Source organism: Augochlora pura, chromosome 5 (genome assembly GCF_028453695.1).
Source record: "Augochlora pura isolate Apur16 chromosome 5, APUR_v2.2.1, whole genome shotgun sequence".
NCBI lineage: Eukaryota > Metazoa > Arthropoda > Insecta > Hymenoptera > Halictidae > Augochlora > Augochlora pura.
In genome coordinates, this window is record NC_135776.1 from 15,748,779 (window position 1) to 15,772,835 (window position 24,057).

At 39.5% G+C, this 24,057-nt stretch overlaps 2 protein-coding genes across 2 annotated transcripts in view; one reads left to right on the forward strand and one right to left on the reverse strand.

Moving 5' to 3' along the window:
- Positions 1–2,268: 2,268 nt before the first annotated feature.
- LOC144470053 (G1/S-specific cyclin-D2-like) overlaps positions 2,269–24,057 on the reverse strand; it is a 68,334-nt gene continuing 46,545 nt past the window's right edge. Inside the window, exon 2 of the mRNA XM_078180847.1 lies at positions 2,269–2,442. Coding sequence (XP_078036973.1) covers positions 2,269–2,442 — 174 coding nt within the window. The remainder of the gene's footprint in view (positions 2,443–24,057) is intronic.
- Cycd (cyclin D) overlaps positions 12,807–24,057 on the forward strand; it is a 41,739-nt gene continuing 30,488 nt past the window's right edge. Inside the window, exons 1-2 of the mRNA XM_078180714.1 lie at positions 12,807–12,994; positions 14,314–14,392. Of these exons, the coding sequence (XP_078036840.1) occupies positions 12,807–12,994; positions 14,314–14,392 (267 nt within the window). The remainder of the gene's footprint in view (positions 12,995–14,313; positions 14,393–24,057) is intronic.

Here is a 24,057-nt window from a genome sequence, read left to right on the forward strand (position 1 = left end):
CTTTTGCCGCAGACGGTTTCGAGCTGCTTAACTACCGTCGCCAATAAGCGTGTATATTTTTTAGCGAGACCGCTTCGCTTTGCATCGTTATCCGCTTATCGACTTCGGATGCTAGTTTGGAAATTGCAATATCAAACGTAAATGTTTTTTCGATACATTTTCACCGCGGACTGAGAAATCGCGTCTGCCTGTTACTTTTCTCGATCGTTGGAGATTTAGTTGCAATTCGAGGATGGAAGATGTACTTTGATGCTTAAGAAATTTATAACAAAATTGGGTGGTTGAATTTTAAGACGGTGCGAGGGTTGATAAGATTTAAGAGAGATAATGTATAATTTTTAATGTTTTAGCATCATCGAGCTGTTTGTTTTGAAATCCAGATATATATTTCTTATCAGTTCAACTCATCTCCATTAACATTATAACCTTTCAAAAATTGCGTTCTATAGGCTTTGTTAAAGTGAAATTATATCTAACATAGAAATCTAAATATTAAAATAATATTTTCGCAAAATGGATTTAGGCCACTTTAGAAACAGCACGATTAAAAAAGTAAGAAGCTGGACGATCTTTATAATTCTTATTTTGCATAAAAATCCACAATTTCTTAGCACGTAATACTTGTATAAATTACATACTCTTCTTACGAATTGTTCATATAAATAAATTAAATCAATCTACAAAGGATAAACGAAAATCCATTTATAAAACAATATTTACGAAATTCCAAAAAAAGAGATCTTCAAAATTGGAAATGGATGATACATAAATAAAAATTGTAATCGTTTGCCATTAAAATATTTCCGATTGCGTGAACCTCGGAACATTGTGAATGCGATCACGGTCTGCCGCGTTCGTTTCCAGTTATGCTCGCAGTTATTATCAGCTTTTTAAACTATTTGACAAGCGACGGGAACTGGAACGCAATTAGAATCGTGGCTCGCGCTAAATTTCCCGTTAATCGGCGGATAGCCGAAGAAGAGAAAAGAATGCGCACACGAGTATGTACTCCCTTTCCTCGTTGATTATCGTTATCAAGCCGGTCAGACGGTATTATGAAAATTACGACGCCGCGGAACTCGGGTTCGCGCGTAATAACCATTTCATAACCGGCGAAAGTAGAACGAATTAGAATTCCTTCGCGAACCGGCGCTCGTTCGCGAGATATAGATGCCTGTATAATCGGTGGTTTTTCCAGACAGTAACCCTTTGCACTCGAACGGCATTTCTATAAATTAATGAAATTCCACGGCGTTCGCTTCTAAATGTTATTTACGATTTCTTAAACTATGTTAACACTCCTCAGAACTTTTCATTTTAAGCTGTTCGTGCTACTCACTGTCGATCTTTTATTTCTACAAAATGGCCGACGATGGAACATCGTGTAAATATTCATAAATGTCGCGTTGATATAGTATTCGCGTCGAACAATCTATTTAATCGCTTTGATATTTTCTTCGCAGTTAAATTAATACTTATTTAGCGAAAATATCATTAAGAGCGAAATTGAACGATTATACTTTATATGCTTCTTGTTTTACTTGCAACGATTATGGTTTTTAGTTAAAAACAGAGAGTCAGAGTTCACGTGATTTTCGATTAACCTATTATCTGGCGTAATTCAAGAATTAATAACATTGTCGCAATATCTGAAAGAACCAAATGCTATAAATTTCAACATGTATCTGTGCGTTAAGAAAAGTACTAACCCTTTACCCGTCGTAATTTATATATCAAATAAAACTACAACTATATTAATACATGTATATTAATATATTTAATTTTAACTTTAATACATCTTCGCGCTAAGAAAAAGATAATGGCGAATATCAACCCAATACCCGACACGATTAAGAAATCAACAAAATTACTAAATTAGTTCTAAAAGAAGCTAATGTAACTTTTAATATATATAATAATATATAAAAGTAATATATTAAATTTTAATTCTAATATATACCCGTATGTTAACTAGAGGACAATGGCGGATATACAATATACCTTGACATAACTCGGCGCGATTCAGGAATCGCTAAAATTACTAAATTAATTCTAAAAGAAGCTAATGTCATACATTACAATATATATTAATATATAATAATATATAAAAGTAACAAGTTAAATTTTAATATCAGTGTATCTACGTGTTAACAAAAGGATAAAGGCTCGTCCACGAATTTTCCACGGTGCACGGCCGCGTAGAACCGGAGCGCGCGGCCGTCCCACATCCATAAATGCATAAGGAATGGTGCACGGTAGCACCGCCGATTATTTCTCACCTCTTGCGCTGAGGGCGATGAAGGTTTGCGCGTGCCTCCTGACCATCACCGGGTCCCATGTACGCGGCATCGGCAGTCTGTTCAGGATGTGCATCAGGAAGTCACCGGGCGTCACCGCCGATAATTCCCATTTCAGCTTCGAGACGACCAGCTGTTCCCACCTCTGCAACAATCATAGAAAAAAGAGCCTCGTTTAAACTCGCTGTTACGGACGGTGTTTTCGGGGTTGCGTGGGAACGATCACGCGACCAAGATTATGCAGATAGGCTCTCTCTCTCTCGGGGTTCGTGCGCGATGCATCCTCGCCCCGACGCCGATTTTTATCTGACTGCGCGCGGCTTTCTGGTGGAATGCCGGCGCTGTTTTTAGGGGAAGACTGGCTCGAACTGGCGACCATAAGTGCGCTACGGGACAACGTCGTGTATCCAGTTTGTGACAGTTGTCATTACGATGTGTTACGAACAATTAGAGATCGCAGAAATCGCGTGATATTTCATAGCGTTGATTAAAAGCTGCAAAGAAATTCGCAGAGTTTTATCAATTTTCTTTTATAGGTACAGATGGAAATATTGAAGAAACGCTGTTTTTTAATATTTATATGTTATACGATTATATTTTATGTATCTTTATAGGGCACATAATTTTAAAAGAATTAATAGAATTAATTAATTTCGTAGGATATAAAATTTTCTACACAATAATTTCGATCAGAAGCTATAAGAAATCCGTAGCATTTTATAAATTTCCTTTATAAGTATATTTTACATATCTTTACAATGCACACAGTTTCATCAGAATCAATTAAGAGTTCTTCTGATAAAAACTAAAATTGTCTACAACGTAATTTTATCCCTTAAATCATTTTTAGACGAATATCTAATATCTTTCGATCAGAATGCTCGATATCGAATTTCATTATATTAAACATCAACAATATATTTGTACACAAATATTTATTAATATCGCCCCGCCCAATTACGAACAAAATAGATTTGAGAAATTTTTAGAGACATCCCCTCTAATTAAACAGTTCGCATCGACTACTTAGCGCCTCGGCCGCCCACGAGGCGGATATCCTTCGCGTCGGCCATCTTGAGCACGCTCGTACATTAAAATACGATAGACGCCGATACGGCGCGGCTCGTTCGACGCCGCAATCAGAAAATTCGACTCGCGCCGTTCCCCCGGTTAATACATTAATGTCGTGCCGAGAAAAATGCCGATTCCATTTCGTCGGGCAGCAGACCGCTGCGCGTTTCGTTCTCGCGTGTATCAGGCGACCGGCGAACTCGCGCTCGCGCGAGCGAGCGAGCGAACACACGCTTCTACACGCACGGCTCCCTACTGTTTCGTCTGGTAACCGCGGCGCGGATGCGCGGCTGCTCGCTCGAGTACGTCGTAGTACCCTCGTTTTCTCTCGACCATGAAATTACACGACGGCCATACTACGCGTAGTACTACGCGTCCTTCGGTTTGATTAAATGTCCATTGAATTCGGTGGGTACGACACGACGCTCAAGGCTGCGAAGTTCTCTTTCGAAACACGACCGACGTCACGTGGCTACGACCCCGGCACATTCTAATGGCCCCGCTCCTCTTCTTCCCGCTGGTTCAGTTCCTATCTAATTATCACTGGCTCCTGAACTTTTCGACCCCGATGAACTCGCCGCGCGCGACGACCCTGGAGAAACCGCTCCGGTTTCTGTCTCGCTCGGTCCGCCATTTTCTTCGCCAGTTGCGTTTGTTACACGCCGATCCGCATTATCGACGGTCGAATTACCGGTTTCGTCAGTTTTATTCTACTGTTGTTGAAGTTGTAGAATTTTATATTTATGCTGTGGTGTTTGAAACGTATTTTTGAGGATCTGATGGAAGAATAGTTTATATTTTTCTTTGTGTTGGGTAAAGAAAGATGACGGTGCTTGAGAAATGTAAATTACTGTAGTATGTTGCGCGAAGTTTTATGGTGTATTTGTTTAGGAATACAGAATTGATTTAAGGAGTATTCTGTAGCAATTATTATTGTAAATTGGGCTGCAAAGTTTATTTAATATAAACTGTTCTTGAACAGATGATTCGTTCGCTTTTCCTTCTCTATGAATCAAATTAAAGCGCGCTTAACACTGGAACAGTCTAAATTAACTGATAAACTATATTATTCTACAATAACGACAATATTATATTTATTTAAACCTTCCACGATTTTTATTATAATGCCTCGAAATTCGTATAAAAATTTCCTCTAAAGTCATACATATGATACCAGGAAAAGAGAAAAATCAAAAGCCAGTCATCTTGATCATCAATTCTAGTGTTAATATTCCTACGAAAAACTGCAATAAAATCCTAATGAAATACCCTAATGCATAAGAAAGATATCGCTGCTACTACATTATGCAGTACAACACCACACCACGCAGAAGTGAATAAATAAATGAATAAGTAAATTTGACACCGAGGGACACGGTTAAAAAGACACCTCCAACGCGGACGTATCAAATAACATTTTTCTCAGTTAATTATCAGGGAACGGTGTTTCGCAGGTGTGCTCGTCGAAGAGAGCACGAAAAGGGGTACCGAGCGTGACCAACCAAAAAAATCTGGAGAAGCAATCGCCGTGCAAGAACGAGGATACGAGGCTCCGTCGTTTCAGCTCTTTGTCGCCGCAGCTCCCCCCACCCCCGACCACGACTTTTAATCTTATCTCCTTTCCCTTCTCGCCCCACCTCGTCGATTAACCTCTTATCCTTGAGAGGGTGGAGCTTCGCGCTCGAGTGCACGCGTGCACGCTCGTAACGCGACACGAACTGCCCGTGAATGAAACAAAGACCGCGGCCGCAGTGGTATAGCCGCGATTTTTCCGCGGCGGGCGGACCACGGCTCTCCCACAGTGGTCTTGTAAACGATAGCCGAGACGCGGCAAACTAATATGCTCTTCGTTCGTTCTGTCGCGCGATGGCCGAGACCTTGTTGTTCATATTTTTACAGGAATTTATTTTGTAAGAATTCATATTGCAGAAATTTATTTTGTAGGAATTTATATTACAGAAATTTATTTTGTAGGAATTTATATTACAGAAATTTATTTTGTAAGAATTTATATTACAGAAATTTATTTTATAGGAAGAGTAATTTATATCCATTAATTGAATTATAATTATGAGAGACGAGGTTTATCGAAATAAAAACAAATAGATTTCATAACATTTGCAAAACCATAATTAAACGAATAAATAGTGAACGGTGCAATTAGTCTTTAGAAACAAGGTGAACAAAGTTGAACAAATTAATATTACACAGCGCTAGTCGCGAAGTGAGAGTTGTGGGAGATTATGCAAGATTGATATTATAACTATAAATATAAATGCTTGATATCGCACGTTGCAGATATTACACACTGCGAATACAAAATTGGTATCGCACACCGTAAATTCAGAATTAATATTATATACTGCGAACGCAAAACTAACATTGTACGCTGTAAACGCGAAATTGGAATTGCCAGGAGCGAACGAATGCTATCAGTTCGGCAATAAAATTGAAAAAACCGACGCGACGCGGCGCGATTGGTGGACGGAAACGGGTCCGTTGGAACGTGATGAAAATTGAACAAATTCAAATTACGTCATACGTATCGACCGCAAGTGTCTGCAGTTGTTAGAGCGAAGACATGCGCGCGCGCGCGTGATGGCCGAAGACCGGAGGCGAGGCGTAATATCTCGTCGGCCGGTCGCAGGAAGGACTCTCTCCTCGTCACGGAATGCGTGACGGTGCGTTGTCGCGGAGAGAGGGTTTTCTACGCTCGCCACGGTACGTTGCGTACGCGAGCGTAAACGTAACGATTCCGCGTGAGAGGCCAACGATCCACGCCGGGTTATACGCGTGCACACGCTGCATTACTATTTATAAGTAACGTCGTTGCGGTTTTCTTGATTGTCGAGCGATCGGGGGCCTCGGGAGACGCGGTAAGACAAGTCGCTAGCTCTCTCCCTCTCCCCTTCTCCCTCTCTCTATATCTATCTCTATCACTCTCTCTATCTCTTCCTCTCTTCCTCTCTCCCTCTTTCTAGCGTTTATTATTTCGCCTTGGAATATCTGATGTCGAGTCCCTGTTAAATGATGCAACGCCGAGCCGCCGCGGTTGCAACTCAGGCATTTGCATTTTCACCCCTTTTTCGTTCCTTTTTCATAACCGCCCTCCCCCCTTTTTCTACCATTTTATTTGCGATCACGTTTTCTTTTCTTTTTTTTTTTCGTTCGTTTTCCTTCGACGACAGCCGGACAACGGCCAGTTCTCACGAGGACGAGTTCTATCCGGGCCGGAATACGCACGGGGAACTGGTACAGGTCGTTGGCTATTCGAACGGGTATCTCTTCGAGATTCGTGATACCCGGGACCGTTTTCTTCTTTCTTTATTTCGGTTTATCGGTAATGGTATTTGCGGAAGAGTTGAGCGTTCGTCTGTTCCGGATTGGTTTTAGAGATCTTGAAGCGGGATTGGTGATTTGAAACGGATTTTGGGGGATAGGACGGTTTTTGAAAGTTTTAGAGGAAGTTTGGAAGGTTTTCATTGATTTTTGTTGTTTTTGGGGGGTTTTGAGAGTCTTTAGTTGGTTTTAGTAGTGTTTTATCGCCTTTAATAGGTTTTAATTGACTTTGACAGTTTTTGATAGATTCTGAGAGATTTTTGATAGATTTTGACAGCTTTCGGAGAGACTTTGACGATTTTTAATCGACTTTAATTCGTTTTTAATTAGTTATAATGATTTTTAAGAGACTCTGACTATTTTTAATCGACTTTTGTCGGTGTTTAACAAATTTTTGATAAACTTTGACAGATTTTCACTGATTCTGACAGTTTTTAATCAACTCTGTAATATTTTGGTAGACTCTGGAGGTTTTCCATCAGTTCCATAAGTTATAGATAGGAATTCCAAGAATTCACGCTGATTTTATATTTTTTTTATAAAATTTTGGGGCTTTCTCATAGGTTTTAAATTAATTTGGAGATTTTAATTTGAATCAAGTTCGATTGTAAAACTACTGAACTATTTCATTACGATCGAAATCAACTGCAAAAATTAAAACTATTCATCTGATCCGTAAAACTATTTAGCTATTTTACTATAATTAATTTCAACTGTAAAACTATTAACTGTTCTTAAATTACGATCAAGTTTAACTGTAAAAACTATTCATCTATTTTATTATTACCGACTTCAATTATAAAACTGCTCATCTATTTTACTATAATCTATTTCAATAAAACTATATTACTAAAATACGAAATATATTATATAAAATGACCTGGCTCGACCGATTCGAGCGAATCTAAAATCATTTTAAGGGACACGTATCGGTTGTACGATGTATAATTATTTTCCCGACAGATCTCCGACAAATTCTACGAGACATTAATATTTATACGAGCCATCTATCGATCGCACGTCCGTAAATAATTGGACGGTTAAACGATCGTGTAAAATATAAGCTCGATTAGAAAATCGCGACCGCATACCACGGGGCACCGGTCGAAGCAAATAAAATGGAATATCACCGGAGGGTCGATACCGTTTTATTATCATCGAATCGAACTTCCTGCTGGCTTTCTACCGGCTCGATACGCGTTATCGGGCATGAAATCGAGAGAGAAAGTCGAGGCGAACGCCGGAAAAGAAAGACGAAGACGGAGAACACCACCGCGTCAGACGTGGAATATTCGAGCTCTACAGGCATGGTATGTCTACAGGTGCGAAGCCATGGGTGCTGTAATAAGTATGTTAGCAGTGACAGGGCCGTAGCGTCGAAGGAAGGGGCCACGCGTTGAGCAACAGACGAAAGAGGACAGTTGATTCTCGTAAAACGCTGAGATTTTCCATTTTAATATTTCCAGTCGTCGACGACGCGCGAAATATATAAATATATTATTATAAATATATTATTTGACAATGGCGAGAGTCTTTGTAGAAGTTAGACATTTATTAATTGTGAATTTATAAATCATACGTCTTTCATTTTTCGTTATCAATTGATTATTTAATAAATCGACTCTCGCTTCGATTATTAGATTAAGCACCGCTACTTTCTCACTCTTCAATTAATAAAAACCATATACACTAGCGCACAAAAATGTATATTTAAATAGTTTAATATTTTTATCAATATTTTAATTCATGAATATTTTAATTCACAATTATTGAAATTAAAAAGATACGTTTCTGAGGAATTCCATTGAATAAAGATCGCTAAAATTGCAAATTAATGCTTGTTATTTTAAATAAACAGTACTTCATACAAGATTGATAACAAGATCTAACATATTTTAAAACATTGTCCCATACGACTATGCAAATATTGTTTATAGAAGCAGAGGAATATGGAAGTTGGTGTGACTTATGGCAAAAAAGAACAGAGAATTATGTATTTAGTATGATGCATTATGCATGACGCGTCCCAGATGTCACTGTATTGCTAAAGAATGTTCATTCATAACAAGCCGCGATTATTCCGAGGCCGGTGAACAATTATTAGCACGACAAACTTTGACGGCGTGAAGCATTTTGCATTGCGAGTGATCGACCGCGGAACAGTGCACTTGTCCGCGACAATAAAGGGTAAAAACAGGCTGAAACAAATTAGCCAATCTGCGCTGAGTAATCCATCTTTCTCTGTATTTCACTAATTGTTTACACTGCTTGCATTAGCTCGGTTGCAATTGTAATAATATTTATGGAAGAGTGTTTCTAATTTTGAAGAAAATTATTATGTTATATTATTTTATATTACTATGCTATGTTATACTATATTATACATATATTAACATAATATGGAGTAATATAATATAACATAATAACATAAAATAATGTAATATATATGTAACATAACAGTGAGAACATTTAGAGTATTTGATTTTTATCTACAATGAAATTAGATCAAAGAATTCGCATTGTTCGAGCGAACTTCGAAATTCGACGAGTCGTCGACGAAAGGAATTTGTGGGAGGGGAGCCAGCGGCACTAGATACACCACTGGGTATTCATGCTATTGCGGTAGTGCGTATCGTGTGTACGCGTACCTTGCGTGATCGTACACGCATGCGCACGCACGAGTGACGCAACGGGCGTGCATGCGTGATCCACGTGCAATTTAACCCTCTGCGGTCTCGACTGACAGGATTTGATACGCTGCCCTTTATTATTATCGCCACCGGTTCGGATTAAATGCATAACAATCGCGTCCACCTAGTTAAATTATTCGACAAAGGTGATCGATCGACAGGCGTTCACCATAGTCGTTGTCACTCGAAGCTCCACTAAAAAAAAAAAAGAACTTAATCACGTGTCGGGATAAGAGATCCACAATAATCGTCGATGTTAACCCTTTTTTAATATGAATATTACTTTATTCTTGTTAGATTGTTTTATTTAATACGTACGAAACTGAACGTGTATGCAGAAGACTTATTTGACAATTTATCGACTGCGGACAAATGGAACAATAATTATTTTAAAAATATTATAGCAATTTTTGGCGTCGTCACGGGGTCGAGTTGAATTAATACTATTTTTTAAACATTAGAATTTTGCTGAATTTCTTGGAAAGAACGCGCGGAAGATTGACTTGAAAGAAATTATGCAAACCTATACTCGTAATTTATTTAGTAACAAATTAAGGAATTCCTAACGAAATTTACATAATTCGAAATCAGGGAATATCGGTCTCGCGATTTAAATGACGGATTCGACGAAAAATCGGGCGAAGTGAAAGTATGAAATTGCGATGTATAATTACGAACGCGGAGCAACATGCGTAAACTACATTGTTGCTAAAAATAAAATTCGATTAAAAGACCTGATACTATAGAGGGTTGGTTGAATGCTCTTCTCAAAACGTGAGAATTTAAATTCGTCGTCGTCGCACCGCGTTCGGCTTAATTTCAGGATGAAAGACATATTTTTATCCGTTTTCTGATCTTTTCGACGAAATTAAAAATTTCCCCACCAATTTTTCCACGATTCACGAGCGGCCGGGTAAAATTAAGCCAGTAATTATGCCTCGTAATATAAACGCGTCCATCGAACTCTAATTGCCCGTCGCTCTGTGACGCTCGGCAAATTAATTGGTCGCGACATGTGTTCGCCCATGCCGATAAGACATCGTGCGAAATCGGATAGCGCGCGCGGTGATAGCGCCGACCGCGTAATAATTACAGTTATTAAGAATAATTACGAAGACTGTTGCAGGGCCGCGGATCATCCATCGCTTTCCGGGGACAATGAATTGACGAAGTTTCGGCCGCCCAGATGACGGTGGGTTCCGCCATTGTTCCGGGCAGGTGGCGAGGACGCGATGCGAAACGCACCGAGAGAGTAATTTTCATTTCGATCGACTCGCTAGCGTAATGCAGTTCTTGTTTAAAAAGAAAACACGAACGATACAATTTTGATGACCAGTCGACGCATCCTGTCGCGCGAAAGGTGCAATTTTGTAATCGCGCGGTTACCAATTCCCCATTTATGGGGGACAGCTGATTAATCTTAGGAGTACTGTTATGCGAGTAGTGTTATACTGGGCGCGTAATGTTCCATAGTAATTGCAAATTATGTAAATCTTTTTCCGTTTTTGCGACACGGATTTTGCTAGTAATTTGAGAATAATTAAATAGAAAATTGAATTGATCAGCAGTAAATGTAAATAGTTTAATATTGTGTATAATATTAATATTGTAATATTATATTAATATATAATAGCAATTTAATATAGATATTAATATCAATATTACATGAACATTATTCACAATAATATAATAATAATTACCATATTAATTAAAATAATACTACTACAACAATATTAAAATAACACTAGTTACAGAAATACAATTTTATTACAGAATGTCTCATAATTTTCGAGATAACGACGACGCCCCATTCAATATGCGACCCATTCATGGTTTCTCCCCCACCAATTCTTCATTTACCAATTTACCATTTCCCAATCAGCCATCCTTGATTAATTCTCCACTCGTTAAGACGCCCGCAGACATAATCAAATATTGTTCGAACGTCAAAATCGAATATTTTCCAGGCCGTTGGACGTTTCAAAACGGTTTCTCATTTTTGTTTGCGCCCCTTATCTATTAGAAGAACTACTATCTAGTACATATTTCTGCCTGTTTAAATATTTGCCGGAATATTTATCAACTTTTCATCGACGCCTAGATTCCACGAACTCTTTTCCATCGATAAAGTAGACGCAAGCCGTTTTCGTACGGTTCTATTCAACCCGTTCCCAATCGCGCTTTCGATCGTTCCCGTTCGCATTTTTATTTTAGTTTGTTGTCGGTGTTTCGCTGTTAGGTTTCGGACGGAATTAGGCGCCCGTCCGATCGGTTATTGCCACCCCCGAGGAAAGCCGAAAGAGAGGTTCTCGGGTGCCGAAAAGGACGCCGGCGTAGAGGCCGCAATCAATTTTTGGCGGACCCGGCGAGGCCCGAATTCTAGACAGACCGAGAAACTACGACGAAAACGGCTAACAAGAACTAACACGGACAATAGCTTTCCATGGGAGGAGAAACGCGGAGGGTTACGTCCCTGCCATTACCTGGCCAGTTCCGAGAAACGAGGGTCCGATTTATCTGGTTCGCAATGAGGAATCGATAGGAGGTGGCCTGCAACGAGAAGGTAGAAGCCGGTTACACACCGGGTGGTTCGGCGATAAGCATCAAAAATGCGGGAAAACTCTTCCGTTAGTTTCAAGGCACTGAATTTCTTTAGAGATGAAACATTTTTATATTTAACCATTGCCTTCTGTTATTCGCTTTTATTTTGCATGAAGGTCTCCAGATCGTTAATTAATGTAAGGAGGGAAGAAGTATAGTGAGACAAAAAACAGTAGAATTTGAGGTGCTCAAATATAAAAAGAGAGACATTCGAAATAAAGACGTCCAAATGTGAAAGTAAAAATATTCAAATATACAAGTAAAAACGTCCAAATATATAAATATCCAAAAATAAAAACAGAGATGTCCAAATATAACAGTAAAGATATAAAAATAAAGACGAAAAGACGTCTGCATAAAAAAAGCGAAGATGGTCAAAAATAAAAATAAAAATGTCGAAATGTAAAAGTAAAGGCGTCCAAATATAAAAGAAAAGACGATCAAATACAAAATCAGAGATGTCAAAAAATAAAAATAAAGACGTGAAAATATGAAAGTAAAACAGGCGCCAAGATTCTAACAAACAAAAAACCCTAAATAATTAATCGAATCCAATATACCAAGTACAATATATTAACTCCATCGTTGCTTGACTACCCGCTACAAAATAAATAAATTCTCACGTCAGGTCTGGTTTGAGTACCACTGGATCGAGCTTCTTCATTCCAGCCGACAGGTGGCAGTACCATAGCATACCATCGTCTCGAGAACACTGTGAAGTCACCCGTTATACTACGGGCTACAGGATCGGTGCACGGACGAGAGCAAGAGAAAGTGAGAAGAAAAGGTAGAAAACGATCCGTCGGAAATGGAAGAAGACGACAAAAGAGAAGAGGAGAAGGAGGAGAAGGAAGAAGAAGAAGAAGAAGTGAAGAAGGAGTATCCCGGGCCAGCGTTCGCAGGAGAAAGAGGAGAAAGAATGATGCAGGATCGAAGGGCGGCGCCTGTGAGCAAGGTGTTTACCATTCCGGCCAAAAATAAAGTACAAAGGCCTGCGTGAGAGAGAGAAAGAAGAGAGGAGAGGAGAGGGAGAGGGAGCTCCTTCTCCCGACGTAACTGGCAACAAAAAGCAGAATCACCGTCCGCGCATTCTTTGCCCACCATGGGTGTAAGGCATTCCTCTCTCTCGGTCTCTCTCCGTCTCTCTTTTAGAGACGAAGGAACCGAAGAAACGAGGGCCAGAGAGAAAAGAGAAAGAGACAAGATTAGGCAGAAAGGCAAAAGACGGAAAGAGGAGAGAGAGAGAGAGAGAAGATTAGACAGAAAACCAGAAGACAGAGAGAAAAGAGGGGAGAGAGAGAGAGAGAGAGAGAGAAACAAGATTATACAGAAAAGCAGAATATAAAGAGAGCCAGAAAGAGAGAAGTGAGTCGCAGAGAGGAGAGAGACAAACAAGATTATACAGTATATATAGCGAAAAAAATAGAAATGAGACTAAGAGACGAGATTATACAGAAAGGCAAAAGACAGAGAGAGAGAGAGAGAGAGAGAGAGAGAGAGAGAGCGAGAGAGAGAAAGAGAAAAACAAGATTAGATAGAAAGGCAGAAGACATAGAGCAAGAAGAGAGAGAAAGAAGATTAGATAGAAAGATACAGAGAGAGAGAACGAAGAGTGCGTGAGAGAAAGAGAGAGAGAGGAAAAGGGAATGCGGTCGGGAGTTGAATCGGCGCTCGAGGGGTCGTTTTCTGGTCCTTCTAGTAGCCATCTATAGCTGGCTGAGTGTTAATGGGCCCACGCCACTTCCAGGAACCGTGTACACAACCAGGACATCTGCTCCGATTACAGGGGTATACAGACCGGGTCCTTTTTCGCACGTAAAGGACCCCATACCCGCTGCACAGCCTCCTTTGCCGGTTTATCGGCCATTTGATGAATTACGGGACAACGACACAAGGTGGAAATTCTCTCTGGCTCGTTCCATAGCACCCTTCTCGAGGGTCCTCCCTCTCTCTCTCCCTTTCCATCTCTCGCGGATGAACCGCATTGAGAATCCTTGGGAAAAAGCAGAGATCATGGTCTCTCGATAGGGGTTCGGCTTGCGACGAATGTTTCAGGGATCGCAGAAGCTGCAACTCTTTAGGATCGCTTCCTTCTTCGACCCTTCTTGATTCACATATGAACCCTTCCTTTTTGTGACGAGAGTATTTTATTGTATCAGAGCAGTTGGTGCTGGATTTATTTATACTTTGTGCTGCAGAGTTGATATTGAGTTACTTGTTTCATGGCCTTAGATTGCAGTTAATATAATACTGTGATGTCACGATGTGTTAATTGTTATGTTGAATTGGATAAAATTGCTTGAAATTGTTCACAGTGTTCAGAGCGTCTTGTTTGGCGAGTTCAAGATTGTTCAAGGAGACTCAAACTGGTTAAGCTATCTTGAATTAGTCGAGGTAAATTGAATAATTCGAGATATAATGAGTTGCTCGAGGTATCTTGAATTATTCGAGATATATCGAATTGCTCGAGGTATCTTGAATTACTTGAAGTATATTCAATTGCTCAAGTTATATTGAATTGCTTAAAGTATCTTGAATTCCTCAAGTTATCTTGAATTACTCGAAGTATATTGAATTACTCGATAGTATCTTGAATTGCACGAGGCATATTAAATTACTCGAGGTATCTTGAATTGCTCGAAGTATTTAGTATTGCTCAAGTTATATTGAATTGCTTAAAATATCTTGAATTCCTCAAGTTATCTTGAATTACTCGAAGTATATTGAATTACTCGATAGTATCTAGAATTGCTCGATGCATATCAACTTCCTCAAAGTATCTAAAATCGCTAAAATTACCTAAAATTTCTCAAAGTATCTAGAATTGATGAAAATATCTTGATCGCTCGAAACGGTTCACTAAAAATATCGGAAATGCTCCAAAAATTCATCCACGGAAGAATCGACTCGGGCTTACGCGACGAACACAATTGATCCCCGCCGAATGGTAACAGAATTTATTCAACTTGCCGAAGTTTTTCAAATTCCCATGCATATATTTACATAGGATACTGAATGGAAGCACTGTTCCTTGGAGGTGTGTACATAGACGACTATCCTGCTGTCGATTCCTTTTCCAGAAACCGCGTGGGACATCTGCTTCGAAGCGTCGTCTTTTATTTGTACATGTGCTTATGCACATCTCCTCCCCACGAACCGTGAAACGTGTATCTCCTCTTCCTCTCGGCCTCTCTTTTTCCGATGCCCCACCCAGCCAGACGAAGTATCCACCGATATTCATTATCATGCGGCCAGACTACCACCCGGACTAATTAAGTCCCCGCGCGACGTTTCACGGCTGTTTGAAGATCTTTCCGAACGTATCTTCACCACGACCGCCTTTGTCCCCGCCATATGCAATTCAAATTCCAAGGAGACTTTCGAATTTCGGAAGACGGTAACAGGCCGGTCGATTCCGTGTCCGGTTCACCTACGATCGAGATAAATGCACGGACGTTCTGTAATTTCGTAGTTTATCGCCTACAATTTTTTTTCTTTTTTTTTTTTATTGTTCGATGATGCCAGAACTGTCGGTCGAAAATATCCGACGAAATTAAAATCGCTGTTCGTGAAATATATACTCATTGCCAACTTATTATACATTTATATTATATATTATCGTATTTTATATTATATTTTATTTTATTATATATTGTATTATAAATGTATTCGAAAAGTCAGTTCAGCAATTTTAATATTAGTAGATGTCTATCGAAAACAATTTTAGAATTAATATACTTCGTGCGATCGTATCGCTGGATAAATAATTGTACAAGAAGACGTTTAGACAGCAGCGGCAAATTATTATAAACGGAAATCTCGACGGGAATGGTAGGAAGCCGCTGGTCGTTCGTAGAAGTGCAACGGGCGCGTTCGGCGGCTGTGTTCGTGTGTCAGGAAACGATGAATTATTCGATGAAATCCCGTCAATTTTTAATTGGATAAAATATGTAAGAGGTCTCCGACGAGAGCTGGTCCCCGAAGAACTCGTTGCAACCTTGTCCGACTTGTTTCTGCGTTCACTTTGGTGAAGAACGGTCGACGATGACCTCATCGTGCGTGTCTGACGTGGTACCGGCAACGACTACTGATTCTCTCGCGGCGGCCCAGACACACACGTGCTCTGCTCTTTGTCAGGATTTTCCCCGCTTCGTGAGAACTTTCCTTCATAACTCTCCCGCGCGATGCTACGGCACACCGTCTCGACACACCCTTTTCCTGAATTACGAAAGCGCTCGGTGTATTTTCGTTCGGCGAGCCCGCCGGAATATTTACACAACCACTACCGCGAGAGAGCACAATGCGTTCAATTAAACCCGCTTTGATCCGACCACGAGCCGCGTATATGCGAGCGGCAATAGCATAAACGAGAGGCAAATAGCGCGGTAAGCAACAATCAAGATTCGAAGGCTTTTCAAATCGACGAGGTTTTCGATGGAAAAGTCTGCGTCGATTATTTCGTCTTTCGGTGATTTGAAAGATTTTATTAATCGATTATTGCATATGGCTGTGTTGAAATTCTTCTAAATGTTTATTAAAGTGTGAAGTTCGTTGTGTAATGACCCCGTATAAAAATATATTGAATTGGTCAATTTCTTTTTAATTGCTGCTTGAAATATCTTGAATTACTCGAGGTATCTTGAATTATTCGAGAGATATATTAAATTTCTCGTGGTATTTCGAATTATTAAGGTATCTTGAATTATTGAGGATATATTTAATTGCTCGAGATATCTTGAATTTCTCTAGGTATTTCAAATTACTCAATGTATATTGAAATGCTCGAAATATATTAAATATCTCAAGTTATTTTGAATTACTCGAAGTGTCTTCAATGACTTAAATTATTATATTATATACAATATTATAATATTCTTGAAACAATAATTCTAAATATACCTCATACATCTTACAGTTTATCCAAAAACACCTTCATCTAGCACAAAAAATCCACGAGTTGAATTTCTCTACACCATTCCGAACATCGTACAACTAAATTGTATTTCGACAAAGCGTTAAAAGCGACAGATATTTTTCTCCTTTACAAAATAACACGGGAACATCGAAACGAATAATATCGCAGCAGAGAATCCGAGACGAGCACGAGTTTCTTGGTTAGTGTCAATGCACCGTGCGTACCTGGGCTACGGGCGCCCACATGAGTCACGTCCGAAAATTACGTTTATCCAGCTTGACAAAATTAAAAACGAGCGATCGACCGGCGCGTTTCCGTCGAGGAAAAACGTAATTAAGATTCATATTGTGTGCGTCAGGGTCCTGGGACCTATTCTGGCTTCGCTTCGAAGCTCAAGGGTTTTATATTTCAAGGGGATCGTTTCCTGCTGGATGCTAATTTTACTCCGGCCCGTCATCTTGATCTCGGATTCTTTATTTTAACATTACAACACACACGGTTTTAACGGGTGCATAATGCGCGCGCGCGCGCGAACGGAAAAGCTCGACGAAATTACCGAACGCAATTAACGCTGTACTTGTTCCGTTGCATATTTTACGATTTTAACCGTTTACAATTGCGGCAAGATGTATGAAATTTTGTATTATATTAGGAACTTTTTATACTAATTTTTATTCTGATTACTTCTGGCTTTTCGAAATACTTATTATTATTTTTCAGAGAAATGCGATTCTATTTTTACTATTTTTCTAGCGTTGCACTATTCTTCTTTGTTAGTTTCTATTAGGAATTTTTCAAACTAATTTATTTCATTTCTGGTTTTCCGAAATTTTCAGTAGCTTCGTCAGAGAAAAATAATTCTATTTTTACTATTTTTCCAGCGTTGCACTGTTTGTCGTTATTAAAATAAAATTCCCATTTATTTCTAGTCATTTTGAAAATTTCATACAATTGTTAAGAACGAATATTAAATAAATTATATGGTTATAAAATGGAAAGAGTTTACATTTATAGAAAAATGTTTCAAGTACTGTTTCAAATTCTTCATAATTCAAATAAAATAGTATTTGAAATGTACATTAAATTTGAGTAAATAATATTTTAATTTTATATCCACAGCTAACAGAATAAAATAAATATTAAACAAAGCACATATTCTACCTTCACGATCTAAAGAATACTTCCATATTTCTCAATGAAAATTGCATGCAAGAAATAAAATAAAACCACACCATATATGATAAAATATCAATTTCCTATTTGCCATATAAAATACTATTTTACTCTAATTGCAACAAACGCTATCTCTAACAATTCCGCCAAACCTGACATACCAAATCTGTAATTCAAACAATTCTCCATTCATTCAAATGCTCGAACGAACGTCAATCGCATGATTAATTTAACTCGCAACGAACGTCCCCCGAAGATCCCACAATAAGCCCGAAAAATCGAAAACTAACAAAGACACGGCGCGTTCAGGGTTAACGCCGCCAACGTATTCGCGGCTGTCCGAGATCCTTCAATAATCTTTACGACGAGCGCGCGAGCAACAAGGCAAGATAAAGGCGGCGAGGCTTTCGGTTTTCACATACCTCGAAATTCTTTACAATCCTCCATTGAGAAGATCGGATTTCGTGGCAGGGGACGGGGTCCGGGAAGAGAGGAGAGGAGAGGAGAGGAGAGGGGTCTCGGGCGTCCGAGGCGTCGGTAGTTCCAACACGTGGTCGAAAAGAGCGGTGCTCTTCGACGAGAGTCCGCGTCGCATCCGCGCGCGCGCCGCTTCGAGGCCGGAGAAGAATCTGCCGGCTGTTGCTTCTGCGAGTTAGAAAGCCGATTCTCGTCGCGTATCTGGCCTTGGCTCGATCAATATTTACGAACGTCCGGTTTGCGGAGATCAAACACCGAAAAGAGGGCTGTGGGGGAGAGGAAACGCGAGCAACCCGTTCCTCCTCCTCCCCGCGAGAGAGCTTCGCGTTTCGGCTACGAACTCTGACGTAACGAAGTCACGCACCGCCGGAAGTGTACTCGCAACGGCCCTCGTGCTTCGCAGAAGTTATTGTTATCGAATCTCAGCCGCGATCGACATAACACCGACGGACTCTGATTAATGGACCGCCCTCTCCTCGCCGCCGCGGCGGTGACCGCGTTCCGAGAAACGCGAACGTATTATACCTTCAGAGGCGGTTTTGTTCGGAACGAGATTGATAGCGGACTGGCAACGGTACTATTCACTTTTTCAGATTGCGTTTAGGTTATACATTTTACTCCTGTGTTGTACTATTGGTTTTTCCGACTTTGGTGGACAATTTTTGGTCGTACTGTCACGATCGACTCGAACAGGAAATGTATCATTACTTTGGATATATTTATATGTTTCTATTTTAATATATTTATATTTTTCGATTTTTATATATTTATATGTTTAGAGTTTTACATATTTGTATATTTATGCATTTATATATTTCAATATATCCATATGTTTATATATTTATATACTTATGCCTGTGTCTTTAATATATTAGAATTCGAATCAATTTAATATACATTACGCGGTATTAACAGATACACTATCATTATCAATTAATGAATATCGCGACCGAGGCGCGCCAGAAAACGTTAAAACAACGCCGTCGCGTCAACGGGTTGAGCGAAACAGTCGAAAAGGCAGTAAATTTCGAATTCGTGGCCGTAAAGCGGGCAATGATACCGCCATTTTTCTGGCCGTTTAATTACACGTTCGAGCATCCCTTCCGGTCGACGAAAAAATCGTGGGACACAATGGATTTCTCTTAGTATAATGGGAAGTTGCTCGACGACAGAAGCCGCCGTATATGCATGGGACGCGCTTCCTGGGAGTAGCGCCGGGTTACGAAATGTTAACGAATTCGTTGCCGTTCGCTCGTAAAACGATTATTTTCGCGGCCGAGAGCCGGCTTATTGTTCCTCGCGCGACAATGAACACTGAACATTACGCAAATTGACCATCTGATGGCCGCTCCTGACTCGTAAAACCTTCGCCGCCACCGCCGTCGTCGTCGTCGTCGTCGTTGCTGCTGCTGCTGTGCTCCTCCTACTTCGCCGCCTCGGTACACGCGTATCCGTATCGACGGGCCCCGTGTGTCTGTTCTTGGCCGACTCATTCTACTACGGACGGTTGTAGCGGGACATGTCCCGCCATCATCGACGAGTTTAAATGGACGTTAGAAAGCCACCGGCGACGCAAAAACAACGCGGGCCATTTAAATTCCTGCCGGTGAATGGCCAGAGGTGCCGCGGCGAAACCCCAACGTTTGCCGTGGCGTCGTCACGGCGATCGACCTCGTCAACTGCCAGACACCAGTCGCGTTGTTTTTTCAATTTCATACGTTCGTGTACTCCACACAATTTGCATGGATAATGCATCGTTTGACCGTTTTTTAGATTAATATTATTGTGTAATTTGATATGATTTTATAGTTAGTATAATTAATGTAATATAGAGGTTGACGCAGTGCTTGTATGATCTAATAGGTTTTCGTTATTATTTGCAACATTTGAATTGTCGCATAAATTATCGAGTACGATTTTAATATAACGAGAAGGTCGTTTAAGGAATTTTTTAAACATTCGAAACTTCCCTGGTTTGAGTAGTTAACCCTTTACATTGGAGGGCTTCTGAGAGGAGACGTTTGAAATTGATCAAGTTCGAGGGCAGAACTGAAAATTGTAACATCATGTTTCAAAGTAATTTTGATATTATTAAAATTCTTTCTATTTAAAAGATTCTTAAAAATATAAGCGTTTCATGAGACACGATATTTAATTTTGTACATGGAAAATGTACTAAGTTACATAAAACAGGAATAGTGCTGATCAAAAAGACTATTTTGTATTTAAGCTTAAAATAGCCACCAAAACTATTTATCTTTATTTCTATATTAAATTGAAACATATAATTGCATCGTATATATCTAAACTTAAAAAAAGAGTTAATAAATTTTGTTTCTCTTCCAATCATAGTATGTTACTGAAAATCTCTCTCACGAGTCTACCTCGTTGAAGTACGACAAAGGGTTAATCGAGACAATTTAAAAAGTGGCCAACGCAACAATAGCCTCGAAATAGACAGAAATTCCGCGAATTCGTTCTCCATATCTCAGAACAGATTAGAATCTTTCTTGCGACAAGAGGCGAGAGAGGAGCACACCGCTTTCACGTATCCCCGTCGATTTCTCTTCCGCCGATCTGGACCGCCTTTGTTATCGACGAATATCCACGTATCCCCCGAAACGTTCGTTCACAAATCACCGCGTGCCCCCGGTCTCCCCCCGTGATCCATCGATTTCTGCCACGCGGGCCAACAACCTACATAGCGAGCATCGTTACACGGCCGAGCCCGATCTATGTGTCCCGTTCGGGTCCTTCAAGTAGAACTTTCACCGACCCGTTAGACACCGAGCGGCCGAAAGAGAACCGTCTCGCCCCGCTCCTCCTCCTCCCCCCGGGCTTTTGTCGCTCCCTAGAAAAAGTCCGAGGAAGATGGAAAGAGAAGAGTCAACACACAATAAAACGCGGAGGGACGCGCGGCTCCTCGAGAAAGCGCTCGGATGGTTGCACGCTTCGTGACCGATTCCAGCCTATTTGCCTATTGTTCGTGGCGTCACGGGCCTCGATTTCGTCGGCTATTAGAAACCGGGCGACTATTAGAAATAGTTTCGACGTGGCGGGACTACGGTGGGGGCGGTGACCAGACCGAGGTCGCGTAAACTAGCTTTTCTGGATTGCACGTGGCGGTCGTCGACGGACACTCCGCCGATGCCGAGCCGTTTCACGCGTGGTTCTCAGGACGAGTCGCGTCTTAACTCTTTCGTTTACGGTGGGATTAAAAGTGTTCCACCTTTCTCATTTTCTGTAATGCATGGTGGGACGTTTTTAATAGACCTGCCTCGTAATATTGCAACAGCTGCATAAGCACAGGTTTATAGATGGCTTGGTTACGCGAAGCAGTTTGTAATATTAAAAACGAATGTTATAAATGTGTTCCCTTTCGTTGATAAGAGTCAACGCGTCGCTATAGATTCTTTAAATGGTTAACCATCGGTTAACGATCCTTAACATTAATTGATTGTTGCAAGTTTTGATTTTCTTTTAATAAATAGTGTGTTGAATGAGCACCATTCATGAACCTGTGCGGCACGATGGGACTATTTAAGTCCCATGCCATAACAATTAATTCAATTGAATTATTATTTTATTCTGCTTTTATGTTATATGATAGTAAATATACTACATAGAAATGTAATAATAATATAATAAATATATTACTTACAAATATAACACTAATGTAATAAATACGATATATACACATGAAAGCTCTTTAAATTGTATTTTACCAACATTTCATACAACAAATTATTCAAAAAATAATTTAAGAGTAAATTGTATCTAAAATATCTATAATATTATATTTAGTTCCATAAATAATGCAAGGGTGATTTTTACTCGAGTATGTTAATTAAAAATAATACTTTTAAGCAATTCTTCACTTTCAGAATTAATCAAATTCGCGAAAATCGTTGGATCGAGAAGGATATGCTTTCGATTCGACTTTCTCTTTACGATCACGTGTAAAATTATTCTACGAACGATTTCAACGCAAGGGTGTACATTAAGAAATAATATTAAGAGATTCAGATGTTTGGGCATTTGTCGAACGTTCGAAACATTTGGCGAATAAAGAGGGAAGCCCTCGGGCTGGTTTGCACGAATTCGAACGCGGATAGAATAAAGGCACGGTGCGATTGGTTGAGTTATTATAGCAACGAAAGTTGGACGAAGTGCGTGGAAACTGGTTTTCGCCAGTGGTCGTCTTAATTTGTAGCGTTGACGTGACTAATGGAAATAATTATCACCTTTTGTTGAACCCCGCTTCATTTCGTTCCTGTTTGCTCTACGTCTTTGATTATCCTTCGACCGTTTTATACAGCTTCGCTGCTTTTATATTAATCGTCGACGCTGAATGCGTAATAACAAAGCCGGTCTTTATTGAAATTATGACGTCGAATCATGGCGCATAAAAATGATAAATGTAATCAAACATGAAAAATGGAGACAAGTAAAAATAAATAAAAATAGAAATATAAATTAAAAGTAAAAATGAAAAGTAAAAATATATATAAAAATGAATAAATAAAAATGAAAGTTGAAAAATGAATAAATAACAATGAAAATGAAAAATGAAGATAAGCAAACATAAATAAAAACAAAAGTAAAAATACAAAATAAAAATGAATAAATAAAGATAAAAATAAAAATAAGAACAAGTAAAAATGAAGATAAAAATAAGAATCAAAATAGGAATCAGAATGAGAATAAAAATAAGTAGAAATGAGAATAAGAATAAAAACGGTAAAAATAAAAAAAGTTAAAGTAAAAATAAAATACGGAACATAAAAATACAACCGTCAGGGAAATGAAAACGGTGAAACACCAAAAAAGAAGGAAATTAGTATTCACGGATGTTTTCCAGTTTCAAAAGATATACCGTTTAGAAAAATTTCACGCGTGCACGTGACGCTTGGTAAAAAGGATGCACCTGTCGGTGAGCCGACCTTACGGCACTCTATATCCAGGAAATGATCGATAAATTGATGGAAGGAAACGGGCTACGTGTTGCGAATGCTACTGATAGTGTTGCGCGGACGCTCCCTTGTCCATTTAAATAATATAAAAAAAACACCCGTGTCCGCGTTAACTCCTGATACGGGACACGGGTAGCCGGGAAATAAAATTTTCGATAAACAACGTTTCATTCGCGAGCGCGCAATTTGCCGTAATTAACAATATTCGAAAGTAGGGTGGTGCAACGCGCGTTGAATTCGCCAATAATTACAGCAATTTCGTCCATGAACGTAATTTACAGAATAATTCCGAAAAGTTCGCTTTCTCGTTCCAGGATGCCTCGCGAAACATTGAAATTCACAATGTTCCAATGAATTGTTGCAATTGTTAATTATTGGGTTAACACGTTCGTGGTTTTTGTGGCTGGCAATATTCGGTGTTAAAGAACAATTCGAAATAATCGTAATGAGATTAATGAAACAGATATTAATTTTTGTAGTTCGTATAAATTGAGGTTATTTAAATTGCGGTATTACATTTT